Raw genomic sequence first — 27,015 nt, 5'->3', positions numbered from 1 at the left:
TTTTTAGAATATTAAAACCTTTGAATTAATTGTAGGAAATTTGTGAGTTAGAGTGCATCTTTAACTATTCTTGTTTTTAGAACGAATCAAAAGTTTCCACAACTGCTGTCATATTTGACCAGCTATTTTCTTATATACGTATGTGATTATTTTTACATTGCAGTTTCGTCCGAAATAATTCTTACAGCGTCTAGAGTCATATCGGCACACCAGCAAAAATTCATTGAAGTCACATGTACAACTTTACATGTTTCAACCGCTAACTTTAAAATATATTACACGAGCAATGGCTCCACAAATTTGAAGTCTTGTATCAAAGTAACAAGCTGTGTTATTGGCCTCCACAGACTGTACGATTTAAAACAGGCTTATGAATGTAAAGTAATGATGACGATTGGCAACTTAAGCAAAACTACCATAGCAGAAAATCTCCTGCCAAGAACAGGTAATCTTCATTTTTCATCTTTATACTATGTTCAAAGAAGAAAAAATAATAGCTTATACCCAGTTGCACCCCGCTGCCTCGAACTCGCTTGGCTCGAATTCCTCGTGGCTCAAATTGAATGTAAAGGACCGATCTCTTTACATTGAGCGTAAGTTTTCCCGCCTGGCTCGAATTTTCCGAGGCTCGAGGTATTTCCGCCGGTCCTAAGGAGTTCGGTCATCGGGGTTCGACTGTATAGTCCCTTATTTAAATGTTGAGTTTTTATTAAGGTATGACATGTTTATACGTTTGTGTCTCTAGTTCAAGGTCGTTTTGTCCATTGCCTTGAATATTAGACAACTGGGCTTGTCCCTGTAGTTTTCATTGTATTATTGATTTCACCTAATAAAATATTCCGCACAAGACCTTTCCATATTTACAGAAACAGAAAAATCCACATCAACTACCATAGCAGAAACTCTCCTGCCAAGAACAGGTAATCTTCATTTTTCATCTTTATACTATGTTCAAAGAAGAAAAAAATAATAGCTTATACCCAGTTGCACCCCGCTGGCTCGAAATCGCTTGGCTCGAATTCCTCGTGGATCAAATTGAATGTAAAGGACCGATCTCTTTACATTGAGCGTAAGTTTTCCCGCCTGGCTCGAATTTTCCGAGGCTCGAGGTATTTCCGCCGGTCCTAAGGAATTCGAGCCATCGGGGTTCGAATGTATAGTCCCTTATTAAATGTTGAGTTTTTATTAAGGTATGACATGTTTATACGTTTGCGTCTCTAGTTCAATGTCGTTAGGACCATTGCCTTGAATATTAGACAACTGGGCTTGTCCCTGTAGTTTTCATTGTATTATTGATTTCACCTAATAAAAAAATCCGCACAAGACCTTTCCATATTTACAGAAACAGAAAAATCCACATCAACTACCATAGCAGAAACTCTCCTGCCAAGAACAGGTAATCTTCATTTTTCATCTTTAAACTATGTTCAAAGAAGAAAAAATAATAGCTTATACCCAGTTGCACCCCGCTGCCTCGAAATCGCTTGGCTCGAATTCCTCATGGATTAAATTGAATGTAAAGGACCGATCTCTTTACATTGAGCGTAAGTTTTCCCGCTTGGCTCGAATTTTCCGAGGCTCGAGGTATTTCCGCCGGTCCTAAGGAATTCGAGCCATCGGGGTTCGACTGTATAGTCCCTTATTAAATGTTGAGTTTTTATTAAGGTATGACATGTTTATACGTTTGCGTCTCTAGTTCAATGTCGTTAGGACCATTGCCTTGAATATTAGACAACTGGGCTTGTCCCTGTAGTTTTATCCATTGCCTTGAATATTACACAACTGGGCTTGTCCCTGTAGTTTTGTCATTTGCCTTGAATATTAGACAACTGGGCTTGTCCCTGTAGTTTTGTCATTTGCCTTGAATATAAGACAACTGGGCTTGTCCCTGTAGTTTTGTCCATTGCCTTGAATATTAGACAACTGGGCTTGTCCCTGTAGTTTTGTCATTTGCCTTGAATATTAGACAACTGGGCTTGTCCCTGTAGTTTTATCCATTGCCTTGACTATTAGACAACTGGGCTTGTCCCTGTAGTTTTGTCCATTGCCTTGAATATTAGACAACTGGGCTTGTCCCTGTAGTTTTGTCCATTGCCTTGAAGATTACAGAACTGGGCTTGTCCCTGTAGTTTTGTCCATTGCCTTGAATATTACAGAACTGGGCTTGTCCCTGTAGTTTTGTCCATTGCCTTGAATATTAGACAACTGGGCTTGTCCCTGTAGTTTTGTCCATTGCCTTGAATATTAGACAACTGGGCTTGTCCCTGTAGTTTTGTCCATTGCCTTGAATATTAGACAACTGGGCTTGTCCCTGTAGTTTTGTCCATTGCCTTGAATATTAGACAACTGGGCTTGTCCTTGTAGTTTTGTCCATTGCCTTGAATATTAGACAACTGGGCTTGTCCCTGTAGTTTCCATTGTATTATTGATTTCACCTAATAAAAAAATCCGCACAAGACAGGTACCTTTCTATATTTACAGAAACAGACAAATCCACATCGTCCGACGAGCTGCTAAGGGAGAACCTGAAATGGATCATTGCTGGTGTGACAATCATTTGTGTTGCAGCTACCGTCTCAGTGGCATATGGGTGCGGACGAATGGGAAAACGATGTGAGTAAACAAACTAATAAAGTGCATTCCTTGGCAAAAGGAATATTGGTAAAAGTTGTAACCAAAATTTAGGCAAGCGAAATTCAAATATGCTTTACTGAGTAATAGGGACTCAAGAAAGTGGTATACAGTAGTTAGGTAAGTAATACAATGGAACCCGGTGTCTCGTACTCGCTTAGCTCGAATTTCTCTTTGGCTCAACCTGAATGTTAAAGACCATTGTTTTCAACTGAAAGTCAACATACCCGATTAACTTAAATTTTACAATCTATGAAAGTTCGAGCCAAGGGGTTTGACTGTATTTGTTACTCACTGTCTGGCAAATGGACCCTTCTGTAAGGCATCATCGCTAACAGGCGTTCTTGCGCGACTATTTATTTAATCAAGTTATATTAATTCTAGTTGAAATGATAAAATCAAATTCGTTATAATGAAGCATTATTTTCATAATTCATACATTTGTATGTTCGTTGAGTTTTAAAATTTCATTTTTATATGAAATGGAATATGTATTTATATATATTCAATTTTAAGATTATGACAAAATCCAGCGCGAGAACAGACGTCAATGCACACGAAAAAGTTCAGCTTATGACGTAGTCGAGCTTCCAGAATTTCCAAAAACACGTCCTGAAAAGGTCCAGTCGGTAGTTACACCAAGGATAGGTAGCTTTGATGAAATACCACACGTGCTGTTAAATAAAATGCTTCATGATAATTTTAAATGCATTTTTCATTAGTTCTCATTGTCAAACGTACTAGAGTTATATAAAAGTTTAAGCTTTATCGAAAGTTAAAGTTAATGACTGCTATAGCGGTAGGATTGTGTTTTTTTTATAACAAATAATATAGAACAATATTTGTTTGTCTTAATATATATACTGAAGAAAATTACTAAACATCAGATCAGACAAGATGATGCATTAAGATAGTGAACAATTTGTTTCACAGATCAGAGGAGTTAATCCATTGAGAAAGGGAGGAATTAATGATACTACAACTCTTTCATGAATATGTGTTTCCCTTAAACATCGCGAAATACGTGAAGTATTGTTAACGGCATTGGTGGAGCAAACAGTCAATTTCAGAATTAGGGTTTGCCTGCTTTTTAGGAAAAGAATGACACCACAGAACCATACTTTGTTCGACGGCTTCAGTCAATCAGAAGATCTGTGTTTTCGTCCGCCTCTACGGCTTCGGGTTACATGAACATGATGCTCCCACAAGACATCTCCACTTCCAGAACTCGTTCCAAGAAAGACCAACACGAGGAAACAAGTTACGCTATACCAGATGTTACCCCGAGAATCCCGACACCATCACCTATCCCGCGGAGGGATAAAAAGCCAGTCGCACATCAAACATTGTCGCCAAGGACGACTAGGGTGAAGCCACCATCGATATCAACACTGCCGTCACGTTTACATAAAATTCGGAACGCGTGTCAACGGAAACAACATCATGTAGGTTTAAACCAAAATTACACCGAGTTGACAAAGTATTTAGACCGGCACTCGCGAACGAAAGAGGTGATTCACAGACTCAGACTGTAGAAAATACAAATCCGGATGGTCGTTCGACAAACAGTGACAATGCGAATAACAGAGAATCAGTGTGTGAAATATGGCATCCTACGAAGCCTGGATTCAAGAGTAGTTCGTTCGGACTCAAAGAGATATCGAAAACATGGATTTTGATCATGATGAATGATGCATGAATTTCTTAAAATCTGATTTATCGTTGCGTTATACAACTATTAATGCCACTATGGTGATTGGTTTCGATTTTGTTTACTAAATTGCCAATTATTGTACGGAGTTGTTGCAATACATGGAAGTTAAATGATGATTTCCTTTCATTTATCATTAAGATGACTAGTCACCTCTTTATGTAGAAGAGCGGATATAAATTATTTCCCTTTTATGCCAATTGTACTTCGCTTACCATATATGGTGTTTGATAGATTTTAAAAGGAATCTGCCGAAAATTAATTTCACTGACACACGTGCATGGACAACAATTGGTTTCGGTTTCACAATTATGTTTCCTTTAAATTAATCATCCATGTTTCATCATGTTATTGATATAAGTTAGTGTTGTCATTAAAATTTAAATAATTAATTACCGAGTTTTAATCAAAAATGCGGACCTTCTTCTTTTTAGCCGTGTCTCTTTTCAGCTGCGTAACGCAAACCAGCGGTGAGTTTAATTCAACATTTCAAATGTATGACTTATTTACATTACACTGTAAAATATTCGTAATTTTCGTTTAGACAAAAGTAAATTCTTAACATTGTGTTTTCATCGTATACGTTTTCTTTTTCAGGTGGCGAAATTTCGCCAAAGCTTACACCCTTGAACAGCTCACATGACTGTCAGAATTGTTTGTTTACTGAATTGGGTGTTCCTTTTACATTCAAATGTAATCTTGCAAAAGACACCCCTTTGACTGTCGTAGAATTCAAGTTAGGATCAAACATTGGCTTTACAGGTCAAAGAGAATCAACTGGCGTCTATGTATATAGGTCATACACGATCCGGGAGGAAATTCATTTGTTAAATGTAAGATGTATTGCATCCGTGGCATCCAGCACTTTTTCTTATGAAACTGAGGAAACAAATGCTACGTTGTATGTCACCAGTAAGTTGAATTACTTCTCTTATATCGTAGTTTCATAATTAATTGTTAATGTTAGTCTATACATCTTAACTCTTTGTCTAACTTTGCATAGTGTTTCTTATTCAATTACGACTTTTAGGCTCCATTCATCGGGAACAAATATTTGTATTATCCTATAAATCAACGCTGCATTATAAATAAAGATGTAGTTTGTGCAGTGTGTAGGGTCACTCGTTTGTAATCTATTCCGAAAGACTGTTTTCTGTTATTCTTAGCCTAACAAAATGCTTTATCCTATCTATTAATGCGACATTACAAACATATATTTAATTACAAATGTCCTTTTTTACAATCCTGTTGTTATGAGAAACAGAAGCCTGTTCGTCTTGCCCTAATAAGAAATTAAGATGCAAACAGTAATGAATGAGATTGAACCTGATGCGTAATAGATAAGTTGTACCATTTACTTTAAATAATTATCCTTGTTGTTCATCAGTACATATAAGAATTGCTTTTTTTCAGGGAGATCTTCTCGGGAGAGCCCATCACAGTGAGTGTATTTTATTCTTAAACGTTCTTCATAAGCTTTTGTACGATACACATTTTTTTCTTTTATTGTACCGATGTACCTAACAGGTGGACATGAAGAGAAGCGTAAGAGTGCGATCATGTCAAGATTTTAGACACACACTCGTGTCGATTATTTTGTTAAATTGTAGTAATTTTGAGGCCTGATGATTCTAAAAAAAAACAATAGAAAGAATACCTATTTATAATTAAACTGTTGTAAATTGCTGTTAATTATATTTAGATATGTGAATCAACATACAGACCCAAATTCAACAGGCAGTAATTATGAAGTTCCTGACATCCGTAAGACTCCGACTACACTTATTACTATAAATAATGGATTTGTTGATTTATAATACAAAGATAAAATGAGTATCATAGAGAAAAAAGAATTTGTCCCTATAGACTTCCAATTGACTTCACATGACTAATCTGTTCTGGTTTACAAAAAAAGAAACGAATTTGGACAAAGATATATATATGAAAACTGTATTTCGTGTTTCGTATGAAAGGCAAAGAATTATATACATATTGTGAATCTTTTTCAGTAGAGCCTTCCAAGGAGGCGAAAGAGTAAGCTATTTTTATTGTTTATCAACGTTTTCGGCTTACAACAATATCAAATGCATGATTCACTTTTGAAAATAAACTAGCAGGTGCTTTATCAGTTATTCTAGATTTAATATTACAAAAACGCACCAAGGTTATTTGACTGGCTCGAGCATATATAAACAAAATACATTCTGTCAATAAAATATTGATAATTATCATGCAAAATTAGCCTTGGACGCTAGGAATCGAATCCTGGTCCAATTAATCCCTTGGTATGGGTTCATTAATTTTGTCAGGCATGTCTGTTTCTCATTTGGCATAATGCACCAGTCATTTGTAACGACAGCCCCCTCAGGTCCGGCGGTATACCGGAATAGATTGGGAAATGGGCCGTGGTTTTACCTCCAATGTGGCCCAGGTGAATGCGGTCGTTTTGTTTTTGCGTCTCAAATAGCGTGGAATAGGCCTAATCTAGGAAGTCCCGGGACGCGGGAGCATTTGGAGGTGATTTTGACCAGAGTTTGTCTCCGAACGCTTGGAATTTTACCTAAGACTGGCTGGAACAAAAGTCAAGGTATCCGCTTTCCCCGGACCTAGGGGGTCATGTTTGCAATTGTCTTGTGCATAATACAAATCTAAACCGTTGGTCGCAATAGAAACACGATGCAATACAAACATGATGACTTACGTAGCAGTGTCGTATATTTTAGTTATGAGAATGAGAAAGACCGATATGAGCATACTCCACCTGGTACATATGACCATATATACACAGCACCGTTGGAACACCAGTATTCAGCGCTTGGTATGTTAAAATTGTTATAATTGGCCTTACCGTATCAATGAAACGTCGTATACAACAAAACAAAATAGAGGGTTATAAGTGTGTTGGCTATTTAAAATATCTCCCTCAGTATTATATGAATGTGTCAATGGTTACGTTATATATATTGTTTGTTTATTGTTGTGGTTAACGCCTTTGTACGGTCCGAGAAACAGTAATGAACACGGGCCGATTGTCACACTTGTACCTACATTTAACACCAAGAGCAAAACCAGATGCTATAAGTCTGATTGGTCGGAGCTATCATAAATTCGAAAACAATTAAGAATTATTAATTTAAATAATACAAACTTAAAAACTAATTACCAATACCTTACGACCAGAAAGAAACGTTCTCTACATCGAATGAATGTATCTGTAACAGTAGTGCTAATTCTTTGAACATACGATACGAAAATGAAAAGACGATTTTTAAGCATAGATAGTTAACTTTAGGTTCTAAACTATTTCTTCATGATCAAAGATTTAAATTTGTTATAACGAATTTAAAATACGAATGATTGCAAACAATTTGAAATGCTGGTGAATATTCTGAGCTGATCTGGATAACATACGCTGAACGACATGACAAATAGCTGGTGCCCTGAATATCGGTAACAGTCGCATGATTTACAGGTCACAGTCGTTGGAGTGATGAAGTTTCCTTCATCCCACTTTTCCAGGCAAACGAGTTGGGAAATTCATTAACTGGTTTGGTCCAATGTTACACATTTCACCATTTTTCATTGGTTATTGCAAAACTAAATCGCTGTGATGTGTTTACTATAAACTTTATTTCCTTTTCAGATGCAACGAAATAAAAGATAAATCTTGCCCTGACATATAAAGGATGATAACATGCTAAAAGTGTGAGGTTGAATGCAACGTGTGTGCCGTGAAATAAAAATAACAGTTAACGTGCAACTTATAAACGACATCATTTTATGAAATGCATAATACAGTTGACGTTTAATATACGACAAGGATTAATGCTGGTGTGGTTAAAAACAATATGTATGTCATGTTTTAGACATTTAAGTTAACTTGAGATTAAACGACCATGATGACATGCTGTAAAGTGTTGTTGAAAGCAACATGCAATTAATTGTTATCATACGAACATTATGACATGCTGGAAAGTCTAGTTGAAAGCAACATGTATGTAGTAGTGTATTAGACTATTCAGTTACCTAATAACAATACAAACAGTATTACATGCTTTAAAAGTGTGCCTGAAAGCAACATACATCTAGTGTTATAGACATTACATTTAACTTGTAATTGTACGACAATTATTACCTGCTGCTTTGTGGCTGAACGCACTCATTCGGAATACCAATTTCCATCGAAAACAACATCGGATGAATGCCTTTTCATCAAAAGAAGTAGTTCATGAATTTTTTATAATAATATTTTTTTTTGCAGTGTTTTAACTTGTATTTTTATTATTAAGTTTAAATTGATTGCCCGTAAAGTGTATTATTGCATAAATAATTCAGGTCTCAGTAGTAAAGTCATTAAGTTTAACTGCTAAATTGAAATAACTACGCATTCTACTTGCAGCATAGTTAGACTGAAAAGAATTCTGACATTGTGAACCTTCCGTACGTACACATCAGATATTATGTTTGATTGATTATTGTGGCCGACGAGTTTTGAATGTGAACGCACGGTGTAATCCGTTACTCCCCCCCCCCCCCTCATGCTCAGTTTACTTGCGATTTATATACGAGCATGACTACATACTGCAAAGTGTTATTAAAGACAACATCTATGCCGTGACCTTAAACATTGAAAATAACTTTCAATTATCAACGACTATATTTTCATACTGCAGAGAAAGATTTCTAGCATTAAATTAACATTAAAATCTACTTGGACTTAAAGACGACCATGATGTCATGCTGTTAAGTGTAGTATAAGAGAGTATTAAATAAACTTCCTATATGTTGTTTTATTTAAATGACTACTTATGCGTTTAAAAAGACACTGATTTCAAGTGTTTGACGACACCCAACACCGTATTCGGGAAGGCAGTTTCCCTTGTTTATTAAACAATAAACAACGAATTTTAATAATTAAGTTTCTTATTAGAGAAGATAAAAGGTTAAAAGGACTAGACACCAAATGACACTCAAAGAATTGCAACAGAAATTATTTTTTCCACATTTTACATAAAATGTTATCGTTTGTTACAACGAATTAAATCGTATTTGCCGAAATATCACATCGCTTACAACATATGTTTATCTGTACTCATCACGTGACTTTTACATTCTCAATAAACACACTTAATAGCTCCCCGAATAAAACGTATATTGCATAAAACAGAGATACTGCCACAAATAAACGTAGACACATAGCCCCAATGATCAAGATCGGTGATGAAATTGATCGATGGAATCTTTAAAAAAGGTTTACTCTGCTGAAAATGACAGCGAGTCGCCAAAATGCTTATTGATGTAAGGTGTCTTAAACGATCACATGATTGGCAAGTTGTTCGGAAATAAACATCCGCGCTCTTTTTAAACTGCGAAACCATAATTTGCTATCTAAACGGGTAAATTTCGATATTGACATAATATGACTGTTTCATTTTATCGTTTAATCATGTAAAATGGTGTAATATCTGCCGCATAATAGCATTGCCAAATCTAGGCTGGTTTTGAGGAAATCTTGTATTTTTCCCATTTAAGGACAATCTGGTGTCTAGTCCCTTTAAACATATCAACTCAGTATTTGATAAGTGACCATTTCCGGTGTAGTAGAACAATCAGTCGGTGAAAATGTAAACAGACAAAAGAAGGTCAAGTTGATGGAGCATGTTAAACACGTTTATTTCAATTACAAACCACTTAATTCAAAACCGAATGAAGAGGGAAAGTAGCCAATAGTCTGAGTTGGTATAACCATGCTTTGATTCACTGTAATGTGTACAACAAATGAGGTATCATTGAGAAATCACTTCTGAATTGGCCTTTTATAGGGGTTACGTGTTGGAATATATTGCGATTTTTCAAGGGGAACATTAATTCGACTGACTTAAACTGCACTTTCACAAATTGATCGTTTTGACAACTTTTTTTTATTTTTTTTATCTTAGAATGAGCCAATATTTACGTATTTGTATGTAAACCAGCGAAACAAAACTGCTGACAAAATGTCATAAAGCAGATAGCAGTTATTTACGTTCTAAAAATGATATTTATGGCTGAATTGAACACCCTTATACCAAAATCAGTTGGATCTGAGACAAACACTAAAAAAGCTCAAAACTGTCAATCCGTGAGAGTGCAGCTTTAAAAAAGCTGTCTAACAATTGAAAGTGATGAGAAAAGGAGCAAACATTCTTAGAAATGTTTTGAAGGGATGAAGATATTTGACAAGTATTATCGTTTATTTATCATGTTGTCCTTGTACACATTCTGCTTCCATATGCTTCCAAAAAGGTTGATGGAGTATACATGACAAATTCAGCGCTATTGTTGAACGGAACAAAACACAAACTACGTAGACAATACAGATCTGTTGTTTTTTTTCAGCGCGTACATCAGTACATTTTTATTCACATATGCTTTCAACAGACTTCTCAATTGATTGAATGAATATAAAATTACTACAACCATGATGTTCACCACAAGAGGCAACGTGTTAAGTGCCTATGCCGGCCAAGTGCCTTTAAGTTCATTGCCATATATATTAGGTGTCAAGTACCATTTTTAGTCCTTTTTGGATAAATACTGTTGCTATATTTTACTTCATCGTGCTAATTCCCATAGCACAATGTATCCACGATTTACGAACATATACTGCAAAAGCCACACCTCAGAAAGAGAAACAAAGGCGGCAACCATCTTCATGTTCACCACAGGCTGGGTGAAAAGCGTATGTTTCCGCGATCTATGAACATATAATGCCAGTGCAACAGCCAACTAACACAAACGTATACACTGAAAACCCTCATGGTACTGTACACGTACGCATACATAGACCGAAAAATCAAAATCTCCAAAATATGATTTTACACAATTCATACAATTGTTCGATATACCAGAAGTGTTTTGTATAAAGGATTCCGAGTTTAATTTGAAAGGAAAGTGCAGACAACACGGTTTTTCAAACTTATGAGACGAAAGTAGATTGCGCTTAATCTTTTAGCACTCACCAATCAGTTTATGTTTTAGGGTTTTCAGCTATGAAATACATGTTTACCATCTTGTTATCAGTAATAAATATTTTCCATAAATACATTTTTTAGTAAGAAGTTTAAGATTTTTAACTCAAAGTTGATGTTTGGTTTACATGTTTATGTCTTGGAAGTAATGATTAAATTGAGCTGATATTTTGTTCCATTCTAAAGTTTTACAGTAACGTCCAAGGCCTTGCGCATGGAATTTCTTAGTACTTTCTACTGCTATATATTTTTTTAGAGAGACACAGAAGTGTCACAACGCGATAAAACACTAAGGACAAACTGTACATACATCGCATTATTTTTCAGTGGAAAACATATCGTTATTATATAGTGAAAAGACACTACCACTGCATTTTAATATTTTTAAGGGGGACACTCAACGCTTTCAAACAACATAAACAAACAACATATACACTAAAATGAGATATTTGGAGATAAACACCAGGCTTTAAACAACAAAGACCAACTGCCAAGTCATCATTATAAAATAATTCAGCATTTACCGCTAATATAACTGATATATAAAGAGTTATTGGAGGTGTTTGTGCCGGATTGTCCTGAAAAGAAAATACTTCAATACTCGCCTTTCTGTTCGATGCCATTTGTATTCAGTACATTTAGAGAAAAAACACGATTTGAACACAAACTAAGTTAAAGTCATTCTCAGTTTGCAAACATTGCCCACAACTTCACATAGATAATATATACTCGTTCAAACTCCGTTACTATTATATAACAAGAAGGTCGGCATAAATCATTACCCTGTATGCAGATTATTAAGTATGCTTTATGGCGTATAATTCGCCATCCCTTTTCTCGCACAGAAATAATGCATGTTATTTGATTGTATTAGGTTAAATCATTGCATATGAAAAATCTGTTGAAATTAGGGATAGCAACGAGTAGTAAAAATGGTACTCGAGTACTCGGAAACTCTTCCGATCGAGTACTCGGGTACTCGATTACTCGGATAACTTGAATATGCTATTCGAGAAAGACAAGTTTGTGTATACATTTATCGTACATGTTCTTTCTGCGTTTGTCATAATCTTGGCCTTTTTTCATTTTTAAATATAACTGTCATTATGCACCTTAACAGAAAAATCAATAAAAACAAAACAAACATTGTTCTATGCTTTTAATTTGTCCCTTTCATTTCATTTTATAAATACATATGTACTTCAATATCAACGGAAAGTAAAACTCAGATCATATTCGAGCGCAAAAACCTTTACAATAGAAGCAAAGCTAACCATCGTTAACCTAAGGCTTAAAATGCTTAAAAGACACTTTATTAGAACATATTAAAGCCTTCTCTTATTCTTCACGTAGACCTGCTCTAGCAACTGCATTTATATTCTCGGTTTCACAATTATTTTAAATTAACTAAAAATTTTAAAACGATGATCAGTTCGAAATCTTGTAAACTAACTAGATGCAGCACTTCCCTTCGCTCAAACATATCAAATAACCATTTGAATTGGATAAAAGTCGATTTGTTTTGGCACTTTCTTGGTGCCTTTTTAGAAGGTTGAATCACGTCGATTAGATTAGAGACAGAACTAAGTAGTTCAATGACGCACCGGTCTAATAATTCATATAAACATGTTTGCCGCTTTACAGTCATACTAGCGAGCAAGACATAATTGACTTCATCCACTATAGAGGTATTTGTGAAGTTGCCCATTCAGGAAACGAAAATGATTTATGGTCATAATACTACCACTAACACCGGTGCTTGTGACTGTAACATTGTAACCATTACATGTTCATTTAAAGCTTAGTGAGAGTCAAATGTTATTGCTGTTAAGATGCTTTTTATGTTGTTGTTTTTTTAATTTCGATACTGTAAACCGAGCTTCTTCATCAATTCTAGTAATTTAGCGTAACTTAATACAGCTGTCTTCATTATTTTTCTACAATACCTAAAGTTTAGACTAAATATTTAAATGTGTGTCATTTTACGTCTGGTTAAGTAGAATTTAAGCAAATAAACTACGCTTTAATTAATTTGTGTATATAGAACTTCTTATCGTTTAAATATGCAATTATTCAGCAAGCAAAATAACATCGTACACTTCCAAAATCTTTTCGATAGTTATTTAAGGTCAACAGGCTTCAAAGAATAGCATTCATGTGTATCAGAAAATAAGCTTACTAAATAACAAGAAACATTTCGCAAGGATTTCTCATGGTAGAGTTTCAAAATGTGTTTTCACAGATTCTAGAGGGGAAACGTCTGATGACCACAGAGAGCATGTAACCGACGGTAAGTAGTAATGATTCAGTTGTCGACCTTCACAATGAAGTCCACTCTGCTACGAATTGCGATGCGCGTTGGGTCATGCTACAGTGTATCTGTTAATATGGTTACCCGTGACTGAGAGAATTATCCTATTTCATTCTCTTGATTTATTTAGAGTTATTGTTTAGGGGTCCGGCTCATTTCCTTTTAGCGGTGTTGATATGACAGCTGGAAAAATTCACCCTATAAAATAAAGTATGCCTTTTATTGCATTTGATATACTGCATTTTTGTACACGTATGTAATAATGATTAGATTGTACTAGGTCATAATCTGAACAACAATTATTACCAACGATATATTTCAATATACTTAATGTATTTGATTGTATTAGTGTATTGTAACATTGTGTGTCTCGCGCTAGTGTCTGTTAGACCTTCAACATTAGGCCTCTAAACGGGGTCGTCGTTAATGTAATGGAGACTGATCTTGTCATTGTAGTTTTCTATGTTATATTGATTGTTTCCAAAAGATATTGGTTTCCTGCTAGTCACACCTCGGGTATGAGAGTGATCTTTTGAAGGCTTAATGCCAGGGCAAATATACACTTATGGGTTTAGTCACAAAAAAGAAAATTCTTAAAGATAAGAAATAGCTTTGAATTTGTGAAATATATCATACTATGTGCAAATAGGTTTACAAAATGTTATTTGAGCCGTATATATCTAGTGTTACCATAATGTCTATTTCAATAACCATTTTATAAAGAAGTTGATATGAGTCTGAAGTACCTCGTGTGCATCGTATTCAAACGTTTACCATAAGTACAACAAACAGATAAAATTGTTTCATATCTAATCGCACAAAAAATTGTACTTGTAACAGTTGGAGATAAGCACTGCCCTACCTCTTATCAAAACAAAAGCATATGCATTAAGAATTTAAGAAAAAAGTAGATCTTAACCAGTGACCTTCATTTTAGATGAAGTTATGAAAAACAGATGTGTAAATCCAACGTATTACATGTCAGTTTCGGTTTGTTTGCAAATGTTAAAAAAGAAGCGTAACATTGCCAACGCCCCCATGTCCCACTTTGAGCAACATTGCCAACGCCGCCTAGGCCGACTTTGAGCAACACTGCCAACGCCCAACCCCCAGACTAACTGTGAGCTACATTGCCATCATACTCTATTCTCACTGTTAAAAATACAGTCGAGTCTTCCTATTACTGTGAGCAAAACTGCCAACATACCAACAACAGCAACCATGTTATTTACACCTACTAGGCCCAATGTAAATTACACTATCAATGCCTTATATACCCACTGTTAGAAACACCCCTATTCTCACTCTTGGCAGCATTGCAAACATTATCTTTGCCTACTGTTACGTTGTCCCCGAGATCCGCTGTTAGTAACACTGCCAGTGTCCCATGTGCCGCTGTTAGCAACACTGCCAACGTCACTGAGAACCGCTGCTAGCAACACTGTCAATGCCGTTTGAACAACTGTCAGCGGAATTATAGTATATATCATAGAATTATATATAATAAGATCCACTCAAATTGATATTTTAAACGTATATTGTAACTCAATTACTTACAATGAGTGACAATATATACAGCAACGGAAATGATACAACTACAGAAAACATCCAGAATAAAGATATTAAAATGGGTATGTTATTGAGCGAGGATTTAGCAATTAGTCTTAACATTTGTTGTGGCTTCGCTCTAAACGTGGTTTACGTCAAAACTGTTAGCTACTAGGCTTTAACTGTATTGTCTATAATACTTTTTAACAGGAAGTAATTCTTTATCGCAATAATGCTCAATAGCAATACCATTGCTTACAGCTATATACCAAAAAGTGAATGTCGATATGTATCATTGTCTATCATTTTACAAGTACTGTAAAATTCAATTTTAAAAATCTGTTCTATACGTTACATCTTATTAAACGATATCCGTTTAAATTTCTTTTCAGACAATACAGAAAATACCAAAATGCAGTAAGTATGATTATGCAACATGAACAATGATCAAGGTTTATTACTACAGGTTTGTGTTTCATGCGCGAACCTAAAATAATAATAGCGCCGATGAGTGACTCAAAACGCTAGTCTGTTGTTATTTCACTCGCCTCTGGCATAGGCGACCAGGGTACGACTCCAGCAATGGGCGTATGTGCGTTTGGTTGGTCCACAAGCAGAGCAGGTGGGTTTTCCGCGGGTTCTCCGGTTACCCAAACATCGGAAGACCACACGCTCGTGCGACATTGACAACGACAACGACGATATCAAGGACTCACTATACCGGTTAGTTTCAAGACGAGTTTTTAGTTTCCATTATATCATTAGGTGGGTATGATTCCAGACCTCTGTTACATACACTCTATAACAATCAGGAAGCGAATAATGATATATGCGAAGTAACATGATCCCTCTGTTATTCAAATAACATATAATTGTGACCATTGATATGTCATAAATACCTTTACAAACATGCTCAGCATGTATGTGTATCATTTCTTATGAATAGATTCATAATACGGAACGTAACAGACAATTTATTAAGACCTATACAACCGATACAACAAACCATGAACATATTGTCCTTTATTTGCTTAAGTATGCTTATTTTACCTACAACATTAACAAAAAACCTCTTTTTTTAAATCTGCTACAATGTTAAACAATTGAGAACAACAAATTATTTGTACTACGATAGAGTATACCCATTAATCGGATATGCAACAGTAAATGTGCGGTAACAAACTATGTTCACCTATCAAGATAAGCCTGTTTCGAATGCTGCTGCCAACTGCCAGTCATAATGTAAGTGTTTTTGCGTAAGCATGACCTTCATTTTTCTACATTGTTCCTTTCAGGCATGGCTGCTGTTGGACGATCTGGGTACATAATTGATATATATCTATGTATCTATTGCATGTATGGTATACCTTGAAATTTGGTAAATTGCTAAACATTCTATTTTAGGCGTTTGCCATTTTTAAACAAATACCTCAAAAACGAGTTAGCATCATATGTCGTTCACAATTTATTTTATCACTATATTGATTATAAGCTCTTTATCGAAACTCACTAAGTAAGGTGAAACCTTTTGGACACACTTTTATCCAACAGTTTAGTGATGGCAGTCCCAACAACGAAACTTTCTCTTATTGGCGTATTTAAACCAAAGAAAATGCCGCATATACAGGGCTTGGTAAATGATACTATATATGAAATTTAGCATCGACAAGAATAGGATATGTAAATATCAACGTGATTACTATAAATTTGTAATAATCTTGTTGTTTAAATTCATTGTACATGACAAATGCACACACAACTTAGTGACCTCGTCGTATTAAGTCCTCATAAACACATTTGTAATATCTTTCAAAAAGTAATTATCCACGGCTTCAGACGCAGTTAGTATACATCATCAAATTAATTCTTAATTAGAACAGAAAAATGAGAAACATTTCTTATCCATACAGATAACACAATTTATAGGTACGAAACAAACATAGTCGAACATGCAATATTTATGCGAAAAGCTACAGAAACAAGCTCAGTAGCAAAAGTTTACATAAACCCGGTTTAATGGCACTGGGTAAACGCCAAGGACATAGAACATAAAATCACAAAAAAACAAACATGGAAGAACAAGACAAAACTCCACAAACAGCACAGTGCATACATACCATATATAAAAAACTAGATATGTTTATCAAGAATTGCAAATCTGATTCAACAGTAGCATTTATGATTACTTTGATTTTAGATATTCATTAAATATTATATATATACACTATTCGAAATGTTTTAGACCGTTCCAAGGCGGTAACATATTAAATTGTCAAGCTTGACTTAATATTGCACTGGTATGTTACGTTTGTGTTCCGTCATTGTTAGATAAATTATCATACAAATATCTTATCAATGTTCGATGACCTCCTTATGTAATTCGTTCGGTCTTTTAATCCTGATATTACTATGGAAACAATCAAGTAGCTTAACAACTAGTGATAGCTCTGTTCAGAGGCAGGAGTTGAAAAGCCGAACTAATATATAACGAGAAACCGACGACAGAATAAAACAACCATGGTACAAAGCACATTCATTATTTATATCTATTAATAAGTTACTTCCTTGAAACGGTCATAAGACCAAGAGCAAAGCCATGATATTTGTGTGTGCTATAGTTTGATATGTCAATCGATATACAGACTCGCATGCTGCAGTCAGTAATTATGAAGCCCCGGACAATCATAAGTCTGCCAAAATCCCATTTTTAATCAGGTTCGATAATCAAATTGTTATCCAGTACTGTAATTGTTTTTAGTTATGAAAAAGAAACACAACCGAGGCAAAATATACGCCACTCGGTATGTAAATGTTCATTACGAATAGAAACATAACTAGGATATGCTTTGCGTTAACAATAAAGAACAATATATGTCTATGGTTATTGTCTTGTAATTTTTTTAATGCGACACATTTTACACCACGTTTTCAAGTTAACGTTAGCATAACGTCTAGGTTCATTAAGGTCACATGCAGATGACTTGTTATACAGATTGTGCTAATTAGAGTTAACACTAACGAAACATTTCCCTATTCGTATCAATTGCGAGATCAGTTATACTTATTATGTATTTCTTTGCTTATAGATTTGGGATTCAGGGGAAACTGTTATCAGTAGAAATATCTACTTTGAATGCTTTAATTGCATAAGATTAACATCATTTGTTTGAGTTGCGGCGCAACTCAATCGTAAGCGAAATATTGCTTATCGCTGATGAAGTATTGCATTGTTTCTTATCATCCATGTGTCATTAATATTATTGAGGCGTGAGTATATGCATCATGCACAGCCATTTGGGAAATCAAAATATTTAAATGCCAATAGTTTACACAGTAATGTTACGTGCCTCACTCAATAATACAATGAAAACACGGACAAACTCACTACTTGAAACTAAATAAAAAAACTGTATAGAGGAACAAGGCAAGAGCCAATAAATAATGAACTAGAGACCAAACGTTTAAATACCATATACACAAATACAAACACCATGAACTTTATTGCATGCCACATATATTTCTTTGGTTATGAAAACATTATTAAATTGTAAGTGTTTGTTCTTTCCTTTCAGGAGCCAAAAAGTAGAAGATACAGTTGTTTCTAACTTATAGAAGATAAATTTGTTTGTGACTTATAGAAGATACATATACCTGTATCTTGTAGAAGCTACATTTGCGTGTGACCTACAGACGATACATTTGTTTGTTTCCTATAGAAGTAGAAGATACATTTACTTGTGACTCAGAAGAAGATGATTCATTTGTTTGTGACGCATATATTAAGAAGATACATTTGATTGTGACTTACTTTTAGAATATATTTTGGTATATATTCTTATTATGTCTGTTATTGTGTATACGTTTTGCGCTTTTTGTTTAGTGAATGTTAGGCTGTAATATATTTCTAGCTATTTACATACTGTCAAATTGTATAAATATCTCACTATTTACTTGACTTAGCACTGCAACGCGTCTTTCAGCATCATACATCTATCAAAATGTAATTTGTTCACCTAAATGTTTTCCCCTCAAGCCGGATCAGTAGCTTAAATAGTTACAGTTCATACAAATGTGCAGCGTAACTCTCACTGCAAATAAACAAGCATGATTATTTTTCGTGTAGTACAACTCGGACAAACACAATTACCCATGCACATAATCTAAATGTCTTTAATTATATTCTTAAAAACTAAATATTTGTATAAACGGACATTTTGAAAGGACTTAACTGTTAATATCTATTGAAACGCGTGAGATAAGTTTTTGTCCAAACATAAGATGCTTTTGGCAAGGTTTTGTACTGCATGTGAAGAAAATAATTGACTTCATTGGATCTGCACATTTGTACTTTAAAGGAAGATTTTAATCGTTTTTTAAGAATTAACCCAGGCCTGTCAAAAAGGCTGTATTTTTATCTCTACAAAACAATACTCTTGAATAGATTAAATTATGTTCCTTCGATATATTTTTAAAAAAAATGACCCAATATTGTATTAGAATCCTTTGCAAGGATTTTGTGTGTAGATAAAGAACATATAAACATATAACATAAAAGATATGTTACGAACAATATTTTTCTGACTTAGAAGATTGCAAAAACAGTTCTTTTAAGTTTGATTTGAATTGAAATAAAAAATACACACACTGCAGTGACAGATAAAACAATAATACCACAGAGCTGATCAAATCAAGGAAACCTTCAGTACGACAACCTCGGTTGTGTTGAACGCAGTCATTAACACAAATGGATATCTGTAATATTAAAAGTTAAAGACATGTAGTGGTTTAAATATTTTGGAAGGAGACACAGATGATATCCTACTGTTTATTGTAATAAAACGGTGGACTAAAATTATAAGGCAATGTTTTGAAAAATTGACTTTTTTTTCTTCATACCAAATTTCATTTCCTGATTCAAAAAAACTTTCATAAATTGGTTTCCGGCTTATGAAATTATGCCTTTCGCCTCACTCGATAAAATAATCTATATATCACTGCAACAAACATGTATCCATGATATCATTATGACGTGTATGAAATTCGCATTATATTATCAGCCATAAGTTACCCTACTGACTACACACTGTTGACGAGCATTGTTGTTTGTTCCACGATGCTTTTGATTTTATTAAATTACTGGCTCTTGAATGGTTAATATATCCGGACTTCCCAGTGCGTTCAGTACCTCGAATAAAATACAGGGATTATTTCCATCATTGTAACCCCGAATTAACAATAGCCATCTTACTGTGTGGATGTGAAGGCAGCCTTTATGAACGCTCATAGTTATAAAACGTTACATGTTGAACTACGTGAGTTATCTATGTTGATCTGGTTCTCACACTGAACATCTTAACAGTATTGATGTCTGGTACAACAATATGCCATATGTGATAATCTAGATTGGTATCTTATCCTTGTTTGTTAAATGTTTGATTATTGACAGGAGATCATTAACTACGTAAGTTAAATCTCATTTGAGGATTGAACCAAGAACATCAAAGTGCGCAGACGGACACCACATCCTCATCGCTACAGGTCTAGCCTAAGATACGGCAGGATAATGTGTCTCAAAAAGTTAAACATTGCATTAACCTCACGATAGCAACCACTTTCTTTATGCAAAAGGTCTTAATGTACACATGCCTGATGGAACAAATAAGAATACTGTTCATTTATAATAGTTGTAATAGCTGCGCCACTGAATAATGTAGTGAATTGTATTTGTTTAAACTTCAACTAGTGTACAGTTCGGTTGATATTTTAATTCGTTTTTATCATTCATCAAAATTACTTGAGCTAGCACATAATGTAAATGCAGTGAATCAGTTCGGATCTGTTTGATAATTGTTACGGATGTCATTATGCATGTGCATCCGGGTTTGCCTGATTGAAAGTAAAAGCATTCATTATGCTGTAAACAGTGTTTATACAATTTCTCACACATTGGATATTTAAATATGGATTCCTTATTATTTCCACTAGAGTTAAGTTTCCTTCTTTTTGCCGCTGGTTATGCTCAGGGTATGTAACCATTGTGTTTCGTTAACACTGGGCCATCAATAATTATAATAACAATAAGTAGAATACAGCAGTTTCGTTTTTATATATATTACGACTTTATGTTTGATGTTTTAAGGTTTTATATACTATGCGATTTGACTCGTAGGAATTACAATAATTCTGGTAAGGCAGGTACGATGTTCCTACAAACGTGAGGAATTGAATCAAACTTTGTTTGATAATTGTATTACAGCAATCTCGGTCTTTCACGATAGTACGTTGATTGAATCTTGATAAGTACAATACTTCTAGTACAGCAGGCTGGAGTTTCTATAAACTATGATGATTGAATAATACTTAGATTAATGATTCGAATACAACACTTTTGGTGTATTTTTGTTCTATATAGTTTAATCATAACACAACAATATTTGTAGTACAGCAGAACTAGTTTTTTGTGTTATATGAGAACTAAATTATTAGAATTAAAATACGTCTAGTAAAACATTTTTTATACTCTTAGGATGGATTTGATTTATTAGAACGTTCGTGACGATTGTGTATGAAAGCAAATGTTGGATCATTCAGCTCCGTTAAAAAAGGATTACCATTTTCTTACAAACGGTTAGCTTTTATTAATTAAAGAACGAATCTTTATTTAATCATAATTATTTATTATTATGTGAACTTTATTTAATATTAAATTATTTGAAGTGGCATAATTGGCTGCTTTGTTTAAATACTATTTATGTAGATATAATGGCAATTTTAAATGTACAAAATTTAAGCACTAGCATGAATAGTTTACGTGGTTACTTTAAATGAAAAGTAGACACGTGATATAAAAAAAGAATAGAGAAACATGCTTAGAAGATTGTATTATGTTTCATTTCTGTCATCCTGCCAAGCTTAGTATAATTTTATAAAGGCTGTTATGTTTAAATAATTATTAACCAAATGAGATGTGATGAATAAGATGGAAGTGGAGTAAGTAAACATTAAAATAATACAATCGAAGAGACGGAGAAAACGGTGCTAGTGAGGGATGCAGTCGGATCAGGTCAATGGTGTATTCAAGTTAGTTCCAAATAAGGAAGGAAATCGGAATCGTTTTGTTTGTCGAATAAAGTGCTACATATTATTATCTTTGTCTAAAGGGTCGATTCTTTTGATCCAAAGAGTAATATTTGGAGAGGCAAGGGCCAGAAATCAGATAACTGGTCAAAGAGATGATATCTTTGAGCATGAAATAGTTAACAGGTGAGGACGAAATTTGATGTTTCTCAGTGTATACGCCTGCATGAGCAGCACTCGATTTGCAATCACTTTCATGATGTAACTGTGGTACTGTAATTCTGTCCTTGTTTATTTAAGTTATTCTTGAATTGAGAAACGACGCAGAAGAACGAACTGTTTCTGAAAGAGAATTCCAAAAAGATATTGTAGAAAGTAAAAAGGACATCGATAGTTATTGTGATATACATGCAATGATCATAAGGTTTCGAAGAATGTACGAGGTTGTATCTCCAACTCGTGATAGCATAAGCGTTGTAGAAACGTAGTTGTAAGATTGTGAAACTATGTGTTTTCGCCTCCTTTGCTTCAGAGATTCAAGTCGGTTTCAGTATACTAGTTGGATGCAAGAAGTGTAGCACCGGAGACAATTCGTGCCTCCTCGTGCTGTACCTTCTCTGTGTTATCTTTGTCAGCTTTAGTACGATTATCTCATTCAACGTCTGTATATTCTATTATGGGTCTAATGAATGCAGTTAAAAGCACTTTAGTTTTCGATTAGTGACGTATTTGAATGATCACTTGATACTCTCCCTAACCTTTTGTTTGGCTGATTGGATATGTTCGTGCCATGAGAAGTTACTAGAAAGTTTGACACCTAAATGTTTGTGAGCTGAACCTTCTGCTATTTTATCGTCATTTATGAATATAGATGGAGAAAAACAGGATCTCTGTTTTTGATTGATTTAATGATACACATCACCTTTCAGACCATGCATAACTCCTTTCCATTTCATCATTAAGTTGCTAGGCAGCAAATAAGGGTAACCGACAACACTATATAGAGTAATGTCGTCCGCTCAAGACGAAGGGGTGACTGTATTTCCCGAACATTGTTGATTTCAATTAGGAATAGCAAGGCCCTAAAATTAAGCATTGAAAACCCCCAGCGGAGATTGTAATGGTTTTTCTGTCTAAGTACACACGGCTCTGAGTCATCTACAACAATAAGGATAAGATTGGTGAGGTCTTTGGATGCAGTATTTTGATTACCCAAACTTTTTATAGTTTTCCATAAGTCTAGTGATGATAATGCGTTTTTAGCAGTTCTAACAAGATGGGTTATATGGTAACGTATCTGCCATATGTGCGCCACATGTGTTCATTGTTCAAACCTTAAGAACTTATATTTGCCCCAGACACTACCTTATGACGAGTTTATGTTTTGTTCATGTCAAGGTTGAGATCACCTGTTATTATAATATCATTTATATTAGTTTTAATCACCAATCCCTTTGAAATTGTTAATGCTTTTAAGAGAATACGGTGTAGAATTAGAATGTCTAAAAACTAGAAGACGTCTATTCGTAAATCTAGCCAAATACATTTTATATCGTTCACTTTTAAATCCCGTCGTTCCAAAAAAAAATCAGATTTTAGAAATACAAAATTTGCCTTATATTGGCTGTTTAATACTTATACCAAAACATTATTTTTAATGTTAGTGACAATGGAACTTAAAACATCCAGCTCAATTAGTGTAGAAACTAAGTACTCGATCATGCCGTTACCGAACTCTTACTTAATGCAAAATTGTGTAGAATTGACCTTTAAATTTATGAAGTGCTTAGAAATGTAACCTACTGACCGAATTAAATATGAACGGCTAGAGTCACACGCTTAACACCACCAATTAGGTAGTAGTAAACCACAAAGTATTTAATTAAGATTGCATTCAAAATAGTAAAATATGTGCATCAAAATATAGGTGATCAAAACAGCAAATGAAACTTATACATAAATTTGTGATGTTATTAACAAACCGAGTCGGAGGTGGGAAAGCCAAATATAACTAGAGTGAATTAGGTGATAGCAGGACAACACCAAAGTGTCTCAAGCTCATACAGTTTTAAAAAATAGTGAAAGTGAAGTGATACTGATGATGAAGGATAAACTATTAAGGCGATCTAAAACCACCGTTTACAACATGAGGGGGTCAACATGAATACCTGAAAGAAATTTTCTTGGAAGCAGAAAGCCGTTGTATATCTAGCTAGTTCTTTTTCTGTTTCTGGAAAAGCTATCCCTATTATTATTATCTGGTGAAGAAATTTTCTTTTCCATCTCTTCTTCTGGTTAGTTGATCCTCTTCTGATTAGGCATTTTTTTTCCATCTCTTCTTCTGGTTAGTTGATCCTCGTCTGGTACTGCATTCTTTTTCATCTATTTTTCTGGTCAGTTGATCCTTTTCTGGTAAGATTATCTGCTTTTCTTATCCTTTAGTTAACATATTATTTTCAGTTCTTGATACTGTCATCAAGTTTTGTAAAAGAAGTTCATGTTGAATATACTCTGATGTCCTAGTTGTGGAAATGCAGTATCATAGTTCTGCTGACGGTGATGTAGTGCATTATGGCTATACACCACTAATTTCTTTTCAAATACATTTCAATGCAAACAGGCATCACTTCAGATAAGACGTATATGACAACCGTATATATTTAAAAAATTAGTTCAAAGTTAATTGTTTTTAACAATAAAACAGTAATGTAGCGTTTCTCTAAAAAATCACTCACTTTGAGGTATAGCACCGTGAATATTTCAAGGAATCGATAATGCATCAGGCCGGAAGACAACCTTGTTCTGGTCCAGCAAAATATATTTAATCTTAAATATAGAGATAGCATCTTGGACCACGTCATTTATATAACTTATAGTTAAAACGTACCTTATATACTCAGCCATAGCTCAGCCGTGAATAATGCCGCTGGCCTGATTAGAATAATGGTTTTCACATTGCATAAAGCAACAAAGAATTATCAAACAATTAACATCTCAGGTAATGAGAAATTCAGTGAAACGTATAAGAGAAATATTATTAAACAAATCAGTTCAAATCTGGTCATTTATAATCACCTTAAAAAGACTAAAACTTAGTACAACAGTGAAAATTAAATATTAAAGTCTCAATTTATATTTACAAATAAGTATTTAGACTAAGGTGATTGGATAAACATTCTTATCAAAATTAATACCTTTCAGGAAATGTAGAGTAATTTAATCATCCAAATAATGCAGTAATGTATTGGATAAAAAGTGAAAAGGATGAACAAAATGGGATAATTCCACAGGATAGTAGAGTCTCCTTTAATTGGTAGAATAATTATTTACAACAGTAACGTATAACCAAAATTACGTATTATCCAGATATAATTATATTGCTCGAAATATGTTCTCTAATAAATAGAATATAAACTCAATATGCAAAATTTATTTAATGTAATTAAGAACTGTTTACACATTTACTCCTGATTCTAAATGAACTAGTCTGCAAGTCAGCTAAAACATGATTGGTTCATTATTAAATTAGCAAACGATACACTGAACGTAACTGTGAACTATTGATATAAATATTGAAAACATAACAAAATGAAATATTTGAATGAGGCCATTATTTTGAAAAATGATGTTAGTAACATTAATCTACTGATTACTATTGTTCCACACTAATACTAATAATAATGATAATGAATGATAACGATAATGAATGCTAATAAATGCAGTTTCAAAGAACATCTTTATAATATATAGCTTATTCAATGCTACGTGTTTTTGAGAGTATAAAAAACACGTAAATTTAGCCAGATACATGTACAGGTACATACAATGTTGCCTTCGGTAAAACTGCTTCTCAGAGCAGCAACTTCAACACATCCAAATATCTCGCCCCAACGGCGGTTGATGGTAATGTCGGGAACAACGCTATGGCTAGCGGTTCGTGTTTTCATACGACAAGAGAATACCAGCCGTGGTGGAGGGTGGACCTACTTCAAGACTACTATATCACCAGTGTCGTTGTATATAACCGACTGGACCGCTGCTGTTGTAAGTATATACCGCTGAACCAGTATCTTTAACTTCTCAATATTATCTGATCGGTTAAATCATTATCAACATATTCGCGATGAAACAATTGGAACTACATCGATAAATGAAGAAGCGTTATAAAGATGCTTAAAGGGGCTGTACTACGTATGATGAAATAGCGAAAAAAAAAAACCCGAAAATTGTCCAAAACGGACATAAACTTGGTATCGATGTGTACAATGCATTGATACTTAGTAACTGAAGTACCACATACTTTACAATTAATTTATTTTTCGCCTTATGCATGATTGGCAGGTCGTTGTTATCAAGTGAAATTACCAAGCTAGGTATATAGCTTACCATTTTGACCGTTTAGAGTGAGCCTTCGTAGCACAATGGATACAACATTGGACTGCAATTTTGGCGACACAGGTTTGAACCCGGTCCGATTGTTTTTTTTTTACATTTTGGTATTTTTTCACAATTATGATGTCAAAGAGTAAAACATTTTAATTAATAATTGTCCTGAGATTCGTTACAGAAAAAAACAAACTGTTTTTGATGCCATGATCGAGGCCCAATATATACTTAAACTGAGTAACATACAACTTCGACAGAAAAAAGATATACACATTATCAGTGAATGTTGATGTTACCGCCTATTTTGCAGGGTCAGTTAACACTTAATACCTGGGGGCATT

At 34.4% G+C, this 27,015-nt stretch overlaps 1 protein-coding gene across 1 annotated transcript; it reads left to right on the top strand.

Annotated features, from left to right (window-relative positions):
- The first annotated feature begins 2,481 nt into the window (after positions 1-2,481).
- Positions 2,482-7,999, top strand: LOC128235345 (uncharacterized). The gene is made up of 9 exons (XM_052950159.1): positions 2,482-2,613; positions 3,148-3,279; positions 3,726-4,812; positions 4,940-5,254; positions 5,756-5,783; positions 6,045-6,106; positions 6,352-6,376; positions 7,066-7,160; positions 7,986-7,999. The coding sequence occupies exons 3-9, from the start codon at positions 4,755-4,757 to the stop codon at positions 7,997-7,999; spliced, it is 597 nt and encodes a 198-aa protein (XP_052806119.1). The 5' UTR covers positions 2,482-2,613; positions 3,148-3,279; positions 3,726-4,754.
- Positions 8,000-27,015: the final 19,016 nt, after the last annotated feature.

This window comes from Mya arenaria, chromosome 5, assembly GCF_026914265.1.
Source record: "Mya arenaria isolate MELC-2E11 chromosome 5, ASM2691426v1".
Lineage (NCBI taxonomy): Eukaryota > Metazoa > Mollusca > Bivalvia > Myida > Myidae > Mya > Mya arenaria.
The sequence above is the reverse complement of the archived record's forward strand: the minus strand, read 5'-3'. Positions and strand labels throughout refer to the sequence as shown.